At 41.1% G+C, this 20,727-nt stretch overlaps 1 protein-coding gene across 1 annotated transcript in view; it reads left to right on the top strand.

The window, feature by feature from the left end:
• Positions 1 to 230: 230 nt before the first annotated feature.
• LRFN2 (leucine rich repeat and fibronectin type III domain containing 2) overlaps positions 231 to 20,727 on the top strand; it is a 131,349-nt gene continuing 110,852 nt past the window's right edge. Inside the window, exon 1 of the mRNA XM_054989144.1 lies at positions 231 to 1,603. Coding sequence (XP_054845119.1) covers positions 231 to 1,603 — 1,373 coding nt within the window. The remainder of the gene's footprint in view (positions 1,604 to 20,727) is intronic.

The following is a 20,727-nucleotide window of genomic DNA, read 5'->3' as shown; positions in this document are numbered from 1 at the left end:
CCAGCAACATCATCTGAAAATGTCTAAGAGTAACAGTGCATGTTGCTGCACCTATGTGAATGTATTTGGCATCTATTAGTGAAGCAGAAACCTCAGATATGAATGGAGTAGAAACTATTGCTGTACTTTTGTTTTTAATAGAGGTGTTGTTTGTTTAAAAGACATGACTGGAAATACTTGACTGATACGACTTTTTTCATATTCTTGCAGGTCCAGTTGTGTGATTTACCATGGAAAAACTGCTCTGCAGCATCCTGGTGTTTGGAGTGGCTGTTGTGGTCAATGCTTGTCCAAAATATTGTGTCTGTCAGAATCTGTCTGAATCATTAGGGACTCTTTGCCCCTCCAAAGGACTTCTTTTTGTACCACCAGACATAGACAGGAGGACTGTTGAACTACGACTTGGAGGCAACTTCATTATTAACATTAGTAGACAGGACTTTGCCAACATGACTGGCCTTGTTGACCTCACATTGTCTAGGAATACTATTAGTTATATACAGTCCTATGCTTTTGCTGATTTAGAAAGTCTGCGGTCTTTACACTTGGACAGTAACAGGTTGCCCAGCATTGGGGAGGATATTTTGAGAGGCCTGATCAACCTTCAGCACTTGATTCTAAACAACAACCAGCTGAGCTTTATTTCAGATGAAGCTTTTGAAGACTTCTTGCTCACTTTGGAAGATCTGGATCTTTCCTACAATAACCTCAGAAGCATCCCTTGGGAATCTATAAGGAAGATGGTAAATTTACATCAGATTAGTTTAGACCACAATTTGATAGATTATATTACAGAGGGGACTTTTGCAGACCTTCAAAAACTGGCAAGGTTAGATCTAACTTCTAACAGACTTCAGAAATTGCCTCCTGACCCCATATTTGCCAGGTCCCAAATATCACCACTAACCTCAACCCCATTTTCCCCACCTCTGTCTCTAAGCTTTGGAGGAAACCCTTTGCATTGTAATTGTGAGTTGCTATGGCTACGACGTCTTGACAGAGATGATGACATGGAAACTTGCGCTTCTCCTCCAGGTTTAAAAGGGAGGTACTTTTGGTATGTCAGAGAAGAGGAGTTTGTTTGTGAGCCCCCTCTGATTACCCAGCATACTCACAAATTGCTAGTTTTAGAAGGACAAACAGCCACTTTAAAATGCAAAGCCATTGGAGATCCATCTCCAGTCATTCACTGGGTGGCTCCTGATGACCGGCTTATTGGGAATTCTTCAAGGACAGCTGTCTATGACAATGGAACCTTAGAGATCCTGATCACAACATCCAAGGATTATGGAACATTCACTTGCATAGCAGCCAATGCTGCCGGGGAGTCTACAGCAACGATTGAGTTGTCAATTGTCCAACTTCCTCATCTCAGCAATGGTACAGGCCGAGCAGCCCCACCCAAATCAAGACTTTCTGACATCACTAGTTCCAGCAAATCTAATCGAGGAGAGACTAAGGGGCCACCAGAAAGGGCTGTCTTGGTCTCTGAGGTAACAACTACCTCAGCTTTGGTCAAATGGACGGTGAGCAAGTCAGCCCCAAGAGTTAAAATGTACCAACTACAGTATAACTGCTCTGATGATGAAGTTCTCATTTACAGGTAAGTGTGGCATTTATCCTCTCAGAAGAGAAATGATAGGTGTGGAAGATGTTTTGGTTGAACAGGTTGCACTTTTGGCTTCCTTCTGACACACTAGTCATAGAAGGCAAGAAATAAAGGATAGCCATTGACGAGAAGGTAACAGAGAGAAGGTTATAGTATATGACTGAATTTGCAATGCTTACAGTCCTCTTGGTACATGAAATAATTCTTTTTTAAAAAAAGCCCTGATCTATGCTGATCTGTGTATTATTGACCTAGCCATTACAAATGAAACTGCTCCATTTCTGCAGCTGAGTAAGAAGTTCTGTTCTTTCTTCTTCCTCCTGGTAGCTGTCTTTTTGTTACTGAGAGGGTGAGCATGCTTCATATTGTCTTTTTGTTACTGAGAGGGTGAACATGCTTCATATTGTCCCAGCTTACACAAGTATTTTATTGGGAATCCATCACAATCTGACCTTTTCTAGTATGATGAGAAATTGCCATTTACCACCGTCACGTTTGACCCACATTTAAAATTATTTCCAATACAAGGCAAGCTACAACATCAATACATATTGGAACATTCACAAAATTAGTTACCCCGTCAATCCTCCTCATGCCCTAACTTTGAATTGTAAAATAATAAACATGTGTTGTCAATTGGGCTGTCACTTGTAACAAAAGGCAAACAGTGGAATAGGAAGCAGGGGAGGGAGATAAAAGAAAGAAGACAATCCATAGTTTACACTTTGCATATTGAAAGTCTCAAGTTCAATCCTAAATATCTCTGCTTTAAATTTAAAAAAAATTACTTTAGCTGGCTGTACCTCATACTTTGGTTAGCTGCTGCCAGTAGTGTAGATACAACTTGAGTAGATAGACATAACGTCAATCAGTATGAGGCAACTTTTATGTAGGTCAGACTACAGGTACTAAAACAATAATACAGGTTTTCTTCTAACATTACTGATGAAATGTTATGGCACAATTGGGTCCCATGGTGTTTTATTGAAAGGAAGGGTCTGTAAGCACAGTTTATACTATGGCTAACAGAATAAAAGAGCCGTCCTGACTCTACTTAATAGTACTCTATTATATTCTCTACTTCCTAGAGCAGTGATCCCTAATGGATGCTCAGAAGCAACCATGGTGCCTGCCAGTGTGATTCCCAGTGCCCAGTTGTTTCTTTAGTCCAAATGTTCTTGAACTGAACAGAAAAAGAAACAGGAAACTTTGGTTCACTGAGATTATCTGGGTCAGGTGGGTCATAGCCATACATCCTTGGCTTGGCTATGCTTTCTTATGTCTTTGAGCCTGAGGGAACACAAGGAACAAAATGTTTCCTTTCTTTGGCGATCAGAACCAATAGCATCTCTTCCATGAATCAAAGAGTCAAACTTCCCTTGTCTTCCTTTGTCTTCCCTTGACACAGAGACCACCCATGAAGAACACAGATTGTCTCCAGCACTGTCCCCAAATAAAGACACAAGACAATGAAAGCTTGGGTTTTATTTGTTTTTTTAAATGGCTCATCAAGTATCATACAGTATTTAATGATGGACTGCACTAGGTGTCCTTTCATGTTGTATATTGGCAACACCTCTCTGGCGGCAAACACAGTCATTAATTTATTTGCAAATTTTGTTTATCCTCATCTGCACATTAACAGTACAGAGAGGGGCCCAGCTTCATCTCCTCCCTCCACCACACCACTTCAATGTACTATACAGACAACTAAGGGCTTCGTTGATGCTGCTCAGCATCCACAGCATTCCTTCTCACTCTATGAATGAATGATGTTCTTTAGAAGAATACACCCCTCCCCCATCATTGCATGATGTCTCAAGGTGCTTCACTACATATATTAAGCAATGCCTCCTATTCCAGTTATGTCCTAACCACTCCTGGCACTAATTATCCCAAGTCCTCTTGCAGCAACATGAAATATTTGCAAAAAAGGTCCTCCCAGAAGCCAATCATAGAAGACACACAAAATACCTGCCTGGCCAAGAAACATCCAGCTATTCCCATGTTTTCCCTAGGGAAAGTAGTTGGGCAACAGCATGTGGCAAAAGGCTACATAGAGGAGGCAGAGAGCCACTTTTATGTTGTTGTGATGTTCCCCCTTTGTCTGACCCGATGACCAACCTTCTACCATTTTGTTGGATTGACCTCGAGATTCCCAGAAGGGGAAGAAGAGGAGATTGCAACATCTTATTCCTCTCTCTTCCTGGGTCTCCTACTCTTACTCTCTCTGTCATCATGCAGCATTTAACATACTCCTTGGCCTGTTTTGGAGGCCCACCATTTATGGGGTGCCTCCAGTACATCTCTTCCTCTGGTTCTCCCAATCCCCTTCCCTGGCCAGTTGATTATCCTGGAAAGTGGGTTTAAGCAGGGTGCTTGCAGGCCCACCATTGCTGAGAAGTCTCTGCTACTGACTTCCTTTCCTTCCTGCCAACCTTCTGACTCCCCGGGAGGCTGCAAGTCTTTGCAGCCCTGGCAACTGTCATCTTTTGTTCTCTTGGGCTGAGGTCCAGGCCCATGATAAAGGTTGGATTTGCTGAGGTAAGCATGGAGCCAGGGCTGTCTCAGGTTATGTCAGACCCTCCTCCACATGTTCCAGCTTTGGGGCCATTCACAGGGCTGAGCTAAGTGCAGGGCATGGGTCATCACTGGACAGCTCTCCTAGCCATCTTACATAGATAGACAATTGACTACCTCAGGAAATCAGTGCCTTGTGCCTCATATAATTTCAAAGGGGCTGAGACAAAAGCATCTCTGGCCCTAATGACCATGAAATAACGTTTTGTCTTACACATTGTGATGTGTGTGTGGATGTGCTCATAGTTCTTGTCTTGAAGGCTTACATAATTGTACTCAATATGTATGGTCAGCCATCATGTGCTCTTTTAGACTAGGCAAAACAAAATTGCCTAGAAAAACAAAAAATACTAAGCCACAGATGTATTATCATCGATTAGCCCTAAGAACCTTGGTCAAGACAAAGGGTAGCTTGTTCTGCTCTGTGCAAAATGAGAAGTTCTTCATACCTTCTATTCTGTATGTTTTGAAACCTTTTGAAATACGAAAGGTGGAAAGTCCACCTTTCCATGTAAGTGAAAATTATTGCTTTTATTTTTGTACAAATTACGTAAGACAAAGTATTTGCTGCTGCCTTCTCAGGGTCATTGTCATGCAGTGTGAAGAGGATTTCAGGGTTAAAGTGACCTTCTGAAAATTAGTAGAGCCAGGAAATAATGAGAAATGGTTCCCATCAATCCTATCAGCTGCATGGAGCCTGGAAGTCTATCAGAATGAGAATCTCAGCTGTTGGAACCACTTATTACACTGTTATTAGGATAAATGGCAGCAGTGCTGCTGACAAGCAGTGTATAGGTTTCTCTGGAATTCCTGCATATACTGTTTGATCATACACCCAGCAAAGCAGAAATTCTACAGTTCTGTAAGGAAAAATGAAGCCAGGAACTTAACCCTGAAAGATCAACTTGGTTCAGAAGAGAGTTCTGGCAATATTTAATTTGTGCCAGAACTCAACTGCACTTGGACCCAGAAGCATGTGTCCAGATTTATACATTTTAAAGTCCTCCAAATGACTGGGGGAATCATGACTGGGGAATTTAGAAGCCCTCCACTATCACTAGGGAAGTAACCTATGAGTAAACTTTTAATTTTTCCTCAATTGGAATTCTTCCTGGATTATGCTGTTATGATCCAAAGTGTCCATATGATATAACAAGAACTACATGCATATATAGTTTGCTCATTTTTAGTTGGTGTGTTATGGTTTGGGGGGGGTGTACATTGGATATGCACTGTCATACTTACCTTCAAATACAGAAATCATTATGGACTACTCTAGCGAGGCTGGCTGAGAAAAGTATGGTCAGAAACAGCCTGCAGATTTGAACTATGAGTACATTTAGTCCCATCAAATGATTGATACTGTGAATCCTGGACACATTCCCCTTCCCATTATCCAACCCACTTATCAGGGAGCCAAATCAAGACAGGCAACAACAGTAGGAACACTGAAACTTGCTGTATGGAAAGCCTTCATAAGGACAATACCATCTGGAAGTTTAAATCCTACTGAAGGTCAGCAAGTTTGGAATGATTATTATCTATTATGTTTATAGCCCATCCAAGCCTATAGACTTGGAGCAATTTCAGAAATGTTATTGTTATCTATCTCTGTTCTCAAAGAACTCAAAATCTAGCAGTGCAGTCCTAAGCAGAGTTACTCCAGTCTAACCCCATTGAATTCAAAGGACTTAGACTGGAGTAACTCTGCTTAGGATTCCACTGTAAGGCACATAACCTTATGACCCAGCTCTCGGTAATGATGGTTGTTGTGGGTTTTCCGGGCTGTATTGCCGTGGTCTTGGCATTGTAGTTCCTTTTTTTTTTTAATTTTTTTATTGGATTAGATATCATTGAATTATACATTACAATCAATTTCCTTTAATTTTTCCAATTCTAACCCCCTCCCTTTCCCCCCCTTTTGTTGACTTCCAACAGTTTTCCAACCCCTTGTCCCTTTTCCCCTTACTCATTTTAAATTTATTCTATCTATCAAACGTAAACTTTCACTTTCTTCTAAGCTTATCTATATAACACAGTGCTCCTTCTGTCTTCCTACTTACTTTAACAACTAAATAATACATAACTAAATAATACATTCTTGGCATATTTTCTTTTGATAATAATCATTTGGCTAATTTTGATACTCTATACTCTATCTTATAATTTCATCTTCAATATGGGACAAACAATTTATCCTCATTTAGCATAATTTTAGATACTTCTATAAACAGTATATTCAATATAAGTCAACCAATTTAACTTATATTCTGTATATTACTTTTTCTACATATCTTATCTTCATACTGTTTTAATTATATAATTATATTATTCTTCCATTATGCAACTATCCACCAAAAATAGTCAACCAATTTGACCCATATATACCTCCAAACCAGTTCAATCAATTTAATACATGATCTATACCTTAATATATATTTCCCCACCTTACTTAAGTTCATTCATTGCAATTATAAAATTATCTCCATTATACAATTATTGCCAGAAATGAAATTAATTAGTTTCTATCCTTATAATTAGTTATTCTATCATTATAATTCTGTTATTATAATTCTTATAATAACACCTATAATACTTAATGCTATATATAATAGTCTAATAAAATAATTGCTTAGAAATTCTCATTTACCTCTCCACCCCCCGGTAAAGTCACCTCCCTCTACTTTTATTGTATTTCAGTAATTTTCAAACTGCCACAGTTCTCCTCCCACCTCCCATTTCTTCACTAAATATTGTTTCAGCTTCTCCCAATCCGTGTTAAACTGTCCTGGATCAAGGTCTCTCAGTTTCCTTGTCTTTTTGTCCATTTCCGCCATGTACAGCAATTTATAAATCCAGTCCTCGATAGTTGGCACTTCTTGCACTTTCCACTTTTGCGTGTACAAAAGTCTAGCCGCTGCTGTCATGTAAAATAGCAATGTCCTGTGTTGTGCTGGAATGTCCTCCATTCCCAAGTTCAGTAGCAGGAGTTCTGGGTTCTTATTAACTTGAAATTGTAAAATCTCACTTATCACTCTTATTATTTCCCCCCAGTACTGCCTAGCTACCTCACAAGTCCACCACATATGGTACAACGATCCTTCGTGCTTTTTACATTTCCAGCATTTATTAGACATGTTCAAATTCCCTAATGCAATTTTCTTTGGTGTCATATACCAACGATAAATCATTTTATAGACATTCTCTTTAATATTGGTGCATGTCGTGATCTTCACTGTATTCTTCCACAAGTATTCCCACGCCTCCATTGTTATTTCCTTATTAAAGTTTATACCCCACTTCACCATTTGCACTTTGACTGTTTCATCTTCAGTATACCATTTCAATAGCACTTTATATACCTTAGAGATTTCCTTTTTATCCTCTTGTAGAAGTGCCTGTTCTAATTCCGAATTCTCCATTCTTATCCCTCCCTTCAAACAGTCCGAATTATAAAGATCTCTAATCTGTCTGTACTGAAACCAATCATAACTTGGAGACAACTCGTCCTGCGTCTTTATTTTAGGTTTAGAAAATTCCATTCGGGTTATCTCCTTGTATGTTAAACACTGTTGTTCATTATTGACAGTTCTCGGATCTATTACTTCATATGGAACCACCCATGAGGGGATTCCATCTTGTAGGTAATTTCTGTACTTCTTCCAAGTTGTGAATAGGCTTCTCCGGATATAATGATGTAAGAACATCGAGTCCGCTTTTACTTTATCATACATTGTATCATACATTGTATCATACATTTTACTTTATCATACATTGTCCGCTTTTACTTTATCATACATCATACATGGCATTGTAGTTCCTGACGTTTCGCCAGCAGCTGTGGCTGGCATCTTCAGAGGTGTAGCACCAAAAGACAGAGATCTCTCAGTGTCTCTCAGATCTCTGTCTTTTGGTGCTACACCTCTGAAGATGCCAGCCACAGCTGCTGGCGAAACGTCAGGAACTACAATGCCAAGACCACGGCAATACAGCCCGGAAAACCCACAACAACCATTGTTCTCCGGCCGTGAAAGCCTTCGACAATACATCTCGGTAATGATGTTGGAATGAAGTAGCAATGATTCTGCTCCTGAAATTTATTTTTATATATTTATGTTATGTGCATCAGTGAAATAATTTTAAAGTTATTGTATTTATGATAGAATTAGGCATGTTTTATTTTGCTTTATTTCTTATTAAGGGTGATAAAAGCAAGTCTACAAATTAAAGATTACTCTGAAAATCTATTTCACAAGATTTATACTTTTCATAAATATTTATAGCTCAGGGAGTATATCTACAGTATAAAAATGCTGAGGGATCCAAGATCCCCTGGGGGATCTCCAACTCCCATCCTCTCCCCACTACCACTTACCTGGCTGGCAGAGGGGAGACTGGAGAAACAGGCCTTTTGGGCTCACTCCTGGGCCTGCATGATGACATCACTTCTCGAACATGACAAAAGGTGAGCTCAAATCCGCCTCTTCTGCCAAGAGGATAAGGGGACCTGGCAACCCTAAATGCACCGTACCTTAAGAATATTTAGATAATTGTGGAGTTGAGTGATTACTTGATCTATTATATTGTGTTAGGTCAAGATGAATAGCCATGTTAGTCTGTCTGTAGTTGTAGAAAAGAGCAAGAGTTCAGTAGCACTTATAAGACTAACAAAATTTGTGGTCGGGTATAAGCTTTCATGAGTCACTGTTCACTTCTGCAGATACAGCTAGAATCGGTCCTTATGTCTTGGACAGTAGAGTGATTTCAGATGCCAAATGGCAGTGAATGACAATAGCAGGCATGATTGGATTAGGTGGGATATGCAAAGGGGTAGTAGGTGTGGAGAAATCAGTATTGGTAATGAGACAGAAGCCTAGGTCTTGATTCAATCCAGGTGGAGGCATTATCTTGAACTTCACTATCAGTTGCAATTCAGCAGTCTTTCTAATCTCCCTTTGAAATTCCTCTGCACGATAACTGCTACTTTTAGGTCAGCAACTGAATATCCTGGAAGATTAAAATGTCCCCCCACCGTTTTTTTAATGTTGTGGTTTCTGATGTCAGTCTTATGTCCATTAATTCTTTGTTGAAGGGACTAGCCAGTTTGTCCAATGTAGAGGATGGAAGGGCATTGCTGACACGTGATGGCATAAATCACATTAGAGGGTGAGCAGGAGTATGAACCTGAGATGGTATGGCTGATGCTGTAATCAGCTGGGTCTACTGATGATGTTTCTAGGATCTATATGACAGCAAGGTTGGCATCTTGGTTTGTTGCAGGCCTTGGTACCAGGGTCCATGTTACTGTTAAGTTTATCATTACAGGGGAGTAGTTGCTTTAGGTTAGCAGGCTGTCTGTAAGCAAGAAAAGGTCGAGCCCATGGGGCCTGTGTGAGGAAAGTGTGACGATCCAGCTTGGGTTTTGTAGGTCATTAATAATGTGCTGAACTGGCTTGAGTTGTGAGCTGTAGGTGACCACCAGTGGTGTTCTGTTGTTATTTTCTTTGCGCTTGTCTTGTAGCTAGCTGTCCCTGGGTCTCATTCTGGCCTTTCTAATAATCTTTCTCACCATGTCAGAGGAATACTATAGTTGCAAAAATGCCTGTTGCAGATCCTTCGAGTATCTCTGTCTGAGGGGTTGGAGCAGATGCAGCTATAGTGTAGGGCTTGGCTATGCACAATGGGTTGCTTGATGCGGTTGGGGTGGTGGCTCAAGGCATATAGATATGTTTGCTGATCTGCTGGTTTCTGATATAATGTGGTACTTATGTGTCCCTTGTGTAACCATACTGGGGTGTCCAGACCTGGAAACCATCTGTAAAACTAGACAGCAATTTGAGATCTTCTGAGCTGCAACATGTGTCAGGAAGTCATATGAAATAAGTTATGTGATAGGAAGAGGAGGTGGTTGTGATCTCACCAGTGAGAGTTTGTGTGTTCTGCCCTGCAACTGTGTGCAAAAAATAGTATCAACTGGGAGGTGAAAGTGATTGGAATGGAGGAATAGAAAGAAGGCAGGGTTTTGTTTCGTTTTTTGCGGGGAGGCTCTCTGAACCTTCCTATGTCAAAGAGGAATCCTGTCCATCAGGGGTTTTTTTCTGGGAAAATCGGTGGTGGAACTCTCAAGAGGGAAATGAGGAAGAAACACACAGGATTCTTTGAAATAATATTATTTTCATGCCCTATTGTCAAGTATTTTCAAGAGGTGCCAGAACGCCGTTCCACCACGTTCCCGCTGAAAAAAAGCCCTGCTCTCCATCACTTTGACCTTACCTTGCTGTTTTGTTGCTCCTCCCAGAAAGGCAAGAGGTTTGGCACCTTTGCACTTTCCACATGCATGCTAGTGATGGTTTCATTGTATGCTGCAGTAATGTTAAAATCAGCAGTTTAGCTTTTAGCATTTTTTCCCAACCAAAACCCAATATCAGAAGTCAGCCAGGCTGGGAGAAAAATGCTGAAAAAATAGCACTCAAGCAAGGCGTAGAAACAAGAAGACTTTAGTTTCACCTCCCAATGTCCTGCCTTCTGGTTTAAAAATAAACATTCACCATATCACCCCCCAATTTTAGGCATGACCAAGTAAACTCCTTATGTATATCTGAAGATCCAGCAGTGTATGTAATGTGTTTACCTCCAAGCTTTCCTGGTATGGCAAAAGATTGTGTGTCAGCTCTGCAAGTCTGAATTGTTGTTTTCTTCTTGTATCTGTATGCAAGTTACAAGGGGGGGGGGAACCCACAAAATGAAACAAATGTGTATCCCTAAGATTATGCATATCCATAATCTGGACCAGATCTCAGACTGAGATTTGGAATTTACATTTGCTTAGCTCTGCCTTTGCTAGTAGTTCACTTCCTAGTCTGTGTGCCCTGTTGATTCTCAGAGTGCCCTATTAATAGCTACAGAGTCTTGCTTCTGTGCTGTGGTGTGTGGCAGGCAGGTAATATGAAGAGAAATCTTCCCTTTCCCCTCTTCACAGACAGGTGACCCACAGCAACTCCAGAGCTGGGCTCAGCCTTTAAAACTCCTGCCTAGGGTCACAGAAGCCTGCCCTGAACAATTAAACTTCCAGAGTTTAAACATCAGTCAGAAGAGCTGCTGGTAAAAGAGAGAGAGAGAGAGAGGGAGATAGGAAATGGAAAGGTCTGAAAAACTGCTATGAAGCTTCATGATTTATCAAAGAAGCCTGACAGGCTGAAAAGACAGCAGAAATAGGACCCCAGGACAGGGACTTCTAAACCCACAATTTGTACCAAAGCAGAAATGACAATGGCTAATATCAGTATGCAGTTTTACATTTAGGTCATTGGTGTATTAAATGCCAAGCTACTATGCTACAGAACGTCATATTTATTAGGTCAATTCCTTGTTTTATTATTATCCCTAACCCCTTTTATAATATGCTTGGAAGAAAGGGGTAGTGACCTTATTTGTACTTCAGGATTAACAAGACAGACATGGGCGAGAAACAGAGTTGTAAATGTCCTATTATTACGTCGGCATTGAAATCTTGTTGCTGAGTAGAGCTAAAACTAAGCTTTATTTTTCCATGTCTTTACAAAATTATTCAGATTCAGAATTTCACAGTACTTACCACTTCTGTTTGTCTGTTTAAATGAGAAATGCCTGATTTTTTACAAAAGAACTTTATTTTACCAGACATTTCTCTAGCTGATCCCCCCACACCAGCTTTCTTCCTCTCCTTCCCATCCCTGGTGGGACTAGTCTCTTAAGGAATCAACACATTATATGCCTAAAATGTGTCAGGTCACAGGTGCACGACTGGACTTGCAGTGAGCCGTACGTCAGGGGAACTAACCTTAAAAAGTTACTGTTCACTCAGTGCTGTGAGGGAGTGCTGTGAGGGGGGAGAAGAAGCTTCCAGCTCCAGCAGCTTACATCAGCGGAAAGGGTAATGATTGGGCTTTTTGCCCCTTTTCTCTGGCTCCACATGTCCTTCCTAGGGCACATAGAACCAGAGAAAAGGAGCAAAAAGACCCCCTCTTTATGCTGGCGAAAGTGAAGTAGAGGGGGCAGAAGCTCCCACTCTCCCCTCACAGCACTGAATGAACAGTCACTTTTAAAGGTGATCCCCCCTGATGTATGTTTCACTGAGAGTCTAGTCCCATGCCCATGTGTTGAGTGTATTATATAGTTTGTTGCTTGGTTGGATTATGCCCGAGGTTGAGGCCTGTGTCTCCTGTTTTGCTTTACATGCTGTTTTTAATCGTCATCTTCATATTAATAGAGTTAACAATACCACCATATAAACCCACTAATAAGTTTATGTTAGGTTGGAATATTAAAGTATCAAGTTTCCTAATGAAATGGGTAAGTTTAGTATCGGACAGTAGAAAAGTGGGGGAAATTGACAGGTCTTGACAGAAGTGGAGAGAGGATTAACTGTTACCAGAAAGGAGGGAGCAAGTGAGAAGCTGTGGAAGAAAGGAATCTTGAGACTGCCAAAAGGACTATGTGTTTCAAAAACAGCTTGTGGAATCCGAATATTAGTGGTTATACACTTTAGTGCCAGCATGTGAATCCTGTAATCTAAATATATGTTATGTTCTGTAAACCGACTGAATTCTGGAAAAACAAATGGTTATCAAGCTAATTTCTTTGACATAATGTCACAAAGGGCTCTAGGTTTTTAGGGAGACCTGAGAAAGATACCATCTAGCGTTTCTTCCCCAGTAAGCATATTGTTTCTTCATGACTAGTACACACTGAAGGAGGGAGTGGTGTGATGTTTCTGTGGCTGCAATCCTAAGGACACTTTCCAGCAAGCAAGCCCCATGGAATAATATGAGAGTTAGTTCTGAGACCTGCTTAGCATTGCTTATGGCCTTCAATGCAAACATTCTCAATTCTCTCTCTTGGCACTGCTTCCACAGAAATTGCCACAGTGGCCTCTAGAACTATCTCCCATAGTCTACTGTGAAGAATGTGGACTGCACAGAGCACAACTCTTTTGTGCTCCATTTAGTCTCTCTGGTTTCATCAGGTCTTAAAGAGCATGGAGGAATTGTGCTCTGCTTTTCTTCTAGGTGCCATTTCCAGCAGCAAATAGGACTTTACTGCAGAAACACCTCAGAGATCATTGAGGCATCAAGGGCAACCTCCAATTTTTTAAGAGAAGCATTGGGGGGCAGCAGCAGGGCATGACTCTCTCATGTAAGTGCTGTGCTTTGCTGCCCCTCCAAGCGAGAAATGGGATATTGCTTCAGAGACCTTTGTGACACTGCAGGGCCCTCTAGGATAATCTTCCACCCAAAGCAACTCTGGTTGGTGGTGGATTCTCTGTTGGCCTCTGGGCATTGGCAAATACCTGGTCCTGGGGGCCATGGTTCCCTTGGCCATTTACTTTAAATGAATTACTTCAGCCATTGTGAGGTTCCAGTTTATGCAATGGTGCCTTTTAAAGGTATGTGATCTGGGTTTGGCAACCAGTTAAGCAGATCACATGCCAGAACTCCGAATTGGATCCAGGAATAGCCTTGGAAATGTTTCTTCCATAGGAAACAATGGAGTGTGGCTGGGGGGGGGGGCAGCTTGTTCAGGGACCCATATAATTGGACCCCAGGGTCCAATCTGTCTGAAATTCAGCAGGTCTTTAGTGGATAGTCAGGAGTAGGTTCCTTGCAAATTTTGTGGAGATTGCTTAAAAATGCCCCCCATCCCCTCCCCTGGACATTTTCCCCTGTGGAGAATAATGGCTAGTTAAATCTGTGATTCTCTAACTTGGATAAGAGGATCTGACCTGGATTTCAGTGATCTCATTTTTTTTTTAATCTCTGAAATCCAGACCTGGATTACCTGGATTTTTTTTCCCGGTGCACACCACTAGCGCCTTTCACCAGCTCCATCTTGATTGAAAGATGGAGGTGCTGCTGGCAGAGCACAAGAACAGAAGATCCCTGTTGGATCGGACTAGGGGTCCATCTAATTTAGCATCATGTCCCACACAGTGACCAACCAGTTGCTATGGATGGCCAACTACAAGCCATAGAGGTTAAGGCCTTCCCCTGCAGTTGTCTCCTGGTGCTGGTATTCAGAGGTTCCAGCCTCTGGATGTGGAGGTGCTCTTTAGTCACAATGGTTAGGAGCCACTGATAGACTTCTCCTTCATGACTCTGTCTAATCCCCTTTTGTAGCTGTCTATGCCTGTGGCTGTCACTACATCCTCTGGCAGTGATTTCCACACCTTAATCTCTTGTTGCGTAAAGAAGTATTTCCTTTTGTCTGTCTTGAATCTACAGAATAATGCAAAACAATGATAGTCCAATTCCCAGTCCCTGATATTTATTAGTCATTTGAGATGTATTTGGGGTGGGCTCTACGATGAGGCTCATTGAGGCAGTAATCCCAGGTGGCATATTTTGGGGGGCAGCAACTTCCCATCTCACCATTTATTCTGCCTCCACTGCCTCATTTTCTTCTATGGACTCTGCCCCTGCACCGTTTGTTGAGCCAATACAGATATTACGGAATGTATCAGTGGGAGGGCTGTTATTCAATGGAAGAGCATCTGCTCTGCACATAGAAGGGCCCAGGTTCAATCCTGGCATCTCCAGTTAAAACGATCAGGTAGTACATGATGTGAAAGGCCTCCACCTGAGACCCTGGAGAGCTGCTGCCAGTTAAGAGTAGATAGTACTGAACTTAATGTATTGATAGTCTGATCCAGGATAAGGCAAGTTCAAGGGTGTTCATGCATGCTCATAAGCCTATATCCCTGCAAGCTGAGATGAAGATATGTAATAAGATATACAGTGACAAGGTAGAAATGGAAGGCAATGAACTTGAATTAATGTTGGCAGGTGGGGGAAAGTGACTGGATATGACAGCAGTTGGTTTCATTTCCAGGAAATGTCAGAGGAGATTACCAGGAGTCTGAAAATATAGAGTGAGATAACTTTTCCCACCTAGTTCCTAGGGACTGGATCTGTAGCATTTGCATGTTTCATTATTTTTAAGATTATTTTATTAAATAGTTCCCTACTTTTTCCTTTTCTTTCTTTAAAAATTAAAAGAAGTAGCTCCCAGTTCACTATTTGTGGAAGGAGAAAGTAATAATGAATGAATGGTGTGCTGTTATTTTAAATGGGAGAGGAGCTGTGGTTCAGGGGAAGAGCCTCTGCTTTGCTTGTGGAAGGTTCCAGGTTCAATCCTTGGCATTTCCAGTTAAAAGGACTGGGCAGTATGTCTGATTCAGTGTAAGGCAGCTTCAAGTGTGTTCTCACCATTTCTCAAGGGTCTGGGATTAGCAGCATCTCAAGATTTGATCTTGGAACATAACGATGCATCTATAATTGCACTCAGGGCTTCTTTGTGATGGTACTGTAGACCAGCACCAGCACCTCATATGCTGGTTCACTGCACTCAGCCAGAGAAAGAGAAAGTGGATCCTCAAGAACAGCCTAAGAGAGAGGGGGGAATTGGTAAAAATTGGCACTTAAAAAAAGAAAAGAAAAAGCACTTACAATAAGAAATGTTGTGCCAATTTGTGAGCGATTTCTATACCCAAAAGACTGATTTACGAAGCCTCATATAGTACACAGAACTGTTCTACTGAACTACTATAAAAACCAGCTTTTAAAATTTCTGTACTGGTTCCTTTCAAATGATATTTGATGACCAGATGTGGAAAACACAATAAAATAGTAATGGTGAGGTGAGAACTGAGCCATTTAAAATATTTCTCCGTAGTGTGATGATGCCATTTGTTCAGACATTGTCAGTTGAGATGCTAAAAAGTGAAGTTATCCATAGTGGCCAATCTCCTATATATTCCTAGAGGAAATGCACTTGATATTCACAGGTGACTGCATTGGAAGCTGGCCTCACTGATCTGGCCAGATGGATGTGATGCTGCATTTAGCGATTCTGGGGGAAACACAGCTGCACTTTGTGGATGTATCATGTTCAATTGCTCCACCTTTACAAATCCTAAGGACTCTTTGCAGCTTTATTTTCTACCCTTTACATCAGGGATGGCCAAACTAGTTTACGAGTCACATGCACCTTCAAGGCGTTCTTCCTGAGAAGTTGAAGAAAATAATAATAATGAGAATCAGTTCTTATAAAATGTAATGCATCTGACAAAGAGAACTGTGGCTCTGGAAAGCTTATGCTACAATAAAGTTGGATAGTCTTAAAGGTGCTATTGGACTCTTTACTATTATTAAATGTAAATGAGACTTGTTTGGATCTCTGACTATTTGCATTTCCCCCTTAAAAGCAGCTGTGAGGGGCCCCAGGGAAATGGTGCTAAAGGAAAGAGAATTAACTCTTTCCTCCCATGTTGTTTTCCTGATCTAAGTAACTAACTGCAGCTTTACATAAAGAGCAGGACAACTAACAGCTAGGGGTGTGCACTGAAAAAAAAAATCATTTCAATTTTGGATCCAGGGATTCCAAACCAATTATGCACTGTTACTGTTTTTTTCCTCCTGGTGTCAAGATGCTGGCCACATCTGCCATACCCATACCTGGGTGGTTGGATGTGGAGGTTATGATGTTATGACTGTTTGTTGCAGCTGTGTTTTTTTACTCTCCCAGGATGTGAATTCTTCTTGTTCCTAGCCCACGTAACCTTGAACCCTGTGTGCTCCCCTGTGCAGATAGTTCACAGTACAATTAGCTTGCCTCTAGGAAGGAGCAGGGGGAATGTTAGCCTGCAAATGATATATGTTCTTGATATATAGGCATGCCTCATTCCTGCCAATGAACCCAGTAAGATTATGAACTAGCAACTTTTCAATAAAGCTCTTACTAACAAACAGTGGAGTCTTTTGAAGGTTACTTGGCAGATCCTTATACTGGGCACTGCTGGCTCTTATCTAACCCATTTAATTTTTTTGTTACGATAAATGTCGGCCCCGTTCTTTGCAATGTGGGCTTCCAGGCTCTTTGGGGTAGCTGTTTTTACACTGAACAGAATTAAATCACACAGAGCCCAGGCCTCCCTCTAAACCATCAACCCAGTGAGTTTTCCCTCAGTTACACTACACAAACACACAACAATGGGCCCTGAAGAAGACAAGTGTCAGCAGGTGCACATGGTGATAAACTGGCTGGCTAAGGGAAAGTGAAGGGGAGGCAGTCGCATTAAAAACAATCCTACTTTCAGTTTGCTTTTTTTCTTTTTCTATAGTGCCAATAAATTATTACCTTTGATTTCCTTGTACTCACTTCCAGATAAGTGCCTTTAGAATTGCAGCCTACTATTGAAGTCTTCCAGTGCTTTTATTAAGTTTGATTGATTGAACAGACCATTCACCCCCCTTCCCATGTGGCACATTCCCTCACAGTGACTGTCCAAGCACCCCGATGGGGGGGAGGGCAGATCAGTGCAGGGGTTGCACTCCAAAACAAACCAAAATGTATTCCTCCCCCACCCCTCAGGCAGCTCTTTGCAGTTTTAAATCCCATGCTCTTCAATAGTGCTTACAGGAAAGTGTCTTTAGAATTGCAGCCTATGATAGAAGTCTCCCTTCCAAACCTTTCTGAAGCTGATAGATGTGAAGGGGAAGGGTCTCCCATTGTAAGCACCCAACTGGCAGGAGACAATGTCATTTCCTGGGTAGCAACAGGGGGAGGAGATGCACTCAATGTGCATGACACTCAGTGTGCATTGCTTATTGTTGCCTTCCCTTTAACAGGATTAATTAATGATGTAAGGGCCCAGTGCTTGCTTCCTACTGCTTCTGCAAAGGATGAACCGAAACAAAACACATAAACTTTGGGGTGGGAGGGATCCATTACAATTTAATTTCCTAGATTTGGTTCAGTGTTCCGGAAGCTGCTTTAATAAAATGAAACAGCAATTTCTAGCTCATTTTTTTCCACTATGCACACCCTTACCAGCAGCTGCAATGGGAGGATTTGGATAAATTTCATGGAAGAAAAGCTCTGTCTCACATACACATTCCCTGTACTGAGACTCAATACTGGCTGATTCCGCACATGTTGGATAATGCACTTTCAATGCACTTTATCAATCGTTTGAGGTGGATTTTTTGTTCAGCACACGAAAAAATCTGTTCCAAATGATCTATAAAGAGGATTGGAAGTGCATTATCCAACGTGTGCGGAATCAGCCACTATTAAAAATCCCAGTGTCCAGGAGGAAAAAAAACACCTTATCTAGTTTGGAAACTAAATGCTTACTGCAACATGGGGAGTTCACATGGAGAAGTTTGAGATAGAAAAGAGAACAAGATAGGTTAGAGAGGTATGAATGTACTGGGAGCTGTGAAAGGGGGTAAAGCAGTTGTGGATCATTAAGACAACTTTGCATTACCATTTCCCACAAGAGAACCACTTCTGATTAGAAAAGTACAGAATTTCCTTGCACAGATGATTGTGACTGTCCTGTGTTAGGGTGAGTTGCAAAGGAGTTGTGCAGAAAAGAGAATTTAGAGGAAAAGAAAAATAAGAGAAAATGATAAATACTACACCTGCTAAAAACTTTTCACCTACTCACTGTTAAAGGTACTGGAGAATGCTCTTTCTTTGGGTCACCTTATTTCTACCTGTGTGCAAATTGTTGTATGTACAGATAACGGAATTCAGGGATTACTCACTGTATACCCATGTGTACGTACACTGAATTACACACTCATAGGACCATCATACTTTGCTATATTGAGGGTTTCTGCATGGTTTTTTTCTGTTGGTTCTGGCACTTTATTGCTTCAAGTGATCCCTGAATTTCCACAAGCGTTTTTTATTTTTGGTTTTCAATTTGGTCTTTTCTCTGGTCCCCCCCCCCCCCCCGGATTACCACAATCTTTTTCTGGAAGCCAATTTTGAGTCAACTTTTTCCCTCATGCATAATTTTTCTTTCAGTTTTGTTTATCCCTCCAACTCCCACCCACCTCCAACTCACTTTTTGATGATTGGATGCTTTTCATCATTAAAACACTCCTCTCCCTACTTTCCCTTCCTTTCTCTTGGCTTTTCTATCTTTTTTAAATCAAAATTTTCATATCACTATGTCAACCTAGCATTGTAATAATAGAAGCAGCAGATTATCTAAATCCTCAGCTTTCATGTTTTAAAAAAGTCAGTCTTGAGCCCTTTCCATTGCAGAGAGATGCCTCTTTCTTTATATCTCTCCAAGGAAAGGAGCTAGAGGCTTACTTTTAAAAAAATGAAAACTAGTCAATATAGTCATATGAAAATCATGATTTAAAAAAAAAATTGCAAAAGCCCTGATGGTCCAGCAGCATGGTTTAAAAAGCACATAGCCACTGCTGCTCTGGGTTCTGTCCCAACAGAGGTCGGTTACCTCTGCCTCCTGGCTCAGGGTCAGCCTGGAAAAGTCTTTCTGGTTTGGGTCACATAGAGTGGTAAGGACTTGCATATCGGAGTTGGTCCCCTTTTAGGCATCCCCATGCAGAGACACCCCAATGTGTTCATTTTAAATCTTTTTTTTTAATTCAACCCTTATATTAGCAATATAAGCCTGTGCAAAAAATAAAAAGGGTGTGTGCTGTGATGTCACTGATGCTGCTGCCAATGATAACAGCACCCTCACTTGAAAATTCTGATTATTTAAGGCACATGTAGAACAAAATAAACTGACTCCACAATTGTAAAAATGCAAAGGGAGGGCAGAAGTGCAGAAGAACTGATTCCAATGCTTGGAAATTGACTGCTAAGAAAACCAGAATAAACTGAATGTGCAGAAAAGCCCATCTTTAAGATTTGGTTATGGCTTCCTTTCTTGGATGTAAGTCCCAGTAGATCTGAATAGGATTCTGTGTTGACCTGCTAAGGATTGCTCCCTTAGTAGCTTGTGACGCAGTATTTAGCTATATGAAAAAAATGCATGAAACTCATAGGCCTAAAAGCTCGGCTATGGCAAGTACAAACCAATTTGTTATATTACCACTACTGTAAGTTATCAAGACAGTGGATGCTCCCTAACTGCAACTTTGGAGCTCAGAATTTAGCTCTGCTTTGCTCATAATGCTTACCCAAGAGTTGTTCTTTGTAACTTAAAAGTGATAACTTGCTATTTTGATACAGCTGAGGCTTATCACTCTGCCAGAAAATTTGATCTGTCTCCCTTTCCTTTGTCTTGTCTGTGTAGAGATTCCCCTGTGTGGAGGACACCCTTCAAAGTGTGCAAGAGACTGAAATGTGATATATGCATACTTTTACGTAAGATTAATCCTACTGAACACATGAGGTTGGACTGAAGAAAGGGGCTTGTTATCAGTACTGCCTATTTCCAAATTCTTAGGAAAGGGCTTAGATTGTTTGAACTTCAAACCAAGCAGAAATGTGGAAAGATAGCCCATCTCCAGTGTTGTCACAAATTTGACTCAGTTGAACTCCTGCAGAGGAAACTGATGTAGTGGAGGTACCATGGGAACCTATCCCCTATAATTTCCCCTTCCATAATTGTGTGGCTCAGACCAGTTTTCCTAAGTATTGCAAGATGTTTTATTGTGAACCTATTACATGTCAGAGAATTAAATGATCAGAAAATTTCAAAGTGCATTTCACCTCACTATCTCACCTCT

This window comes from Eublepharis macularius, chromosome 1, assembly GCF_028583425.1.
Source record: "Eublepharis macularius isolate TG4126 chromosome 1, MPM_Emac_v1.0, whole genome shotgun sequence".
NCBI lineage: Eukaryota > Metazoa > Chordata > Lepidosauria > Squamata > Eublepharidae > Eublepharis > Eublepharis macularius.
This window is presented reverse-complemented; position numbering and strand designations above follow the sequence as displayed.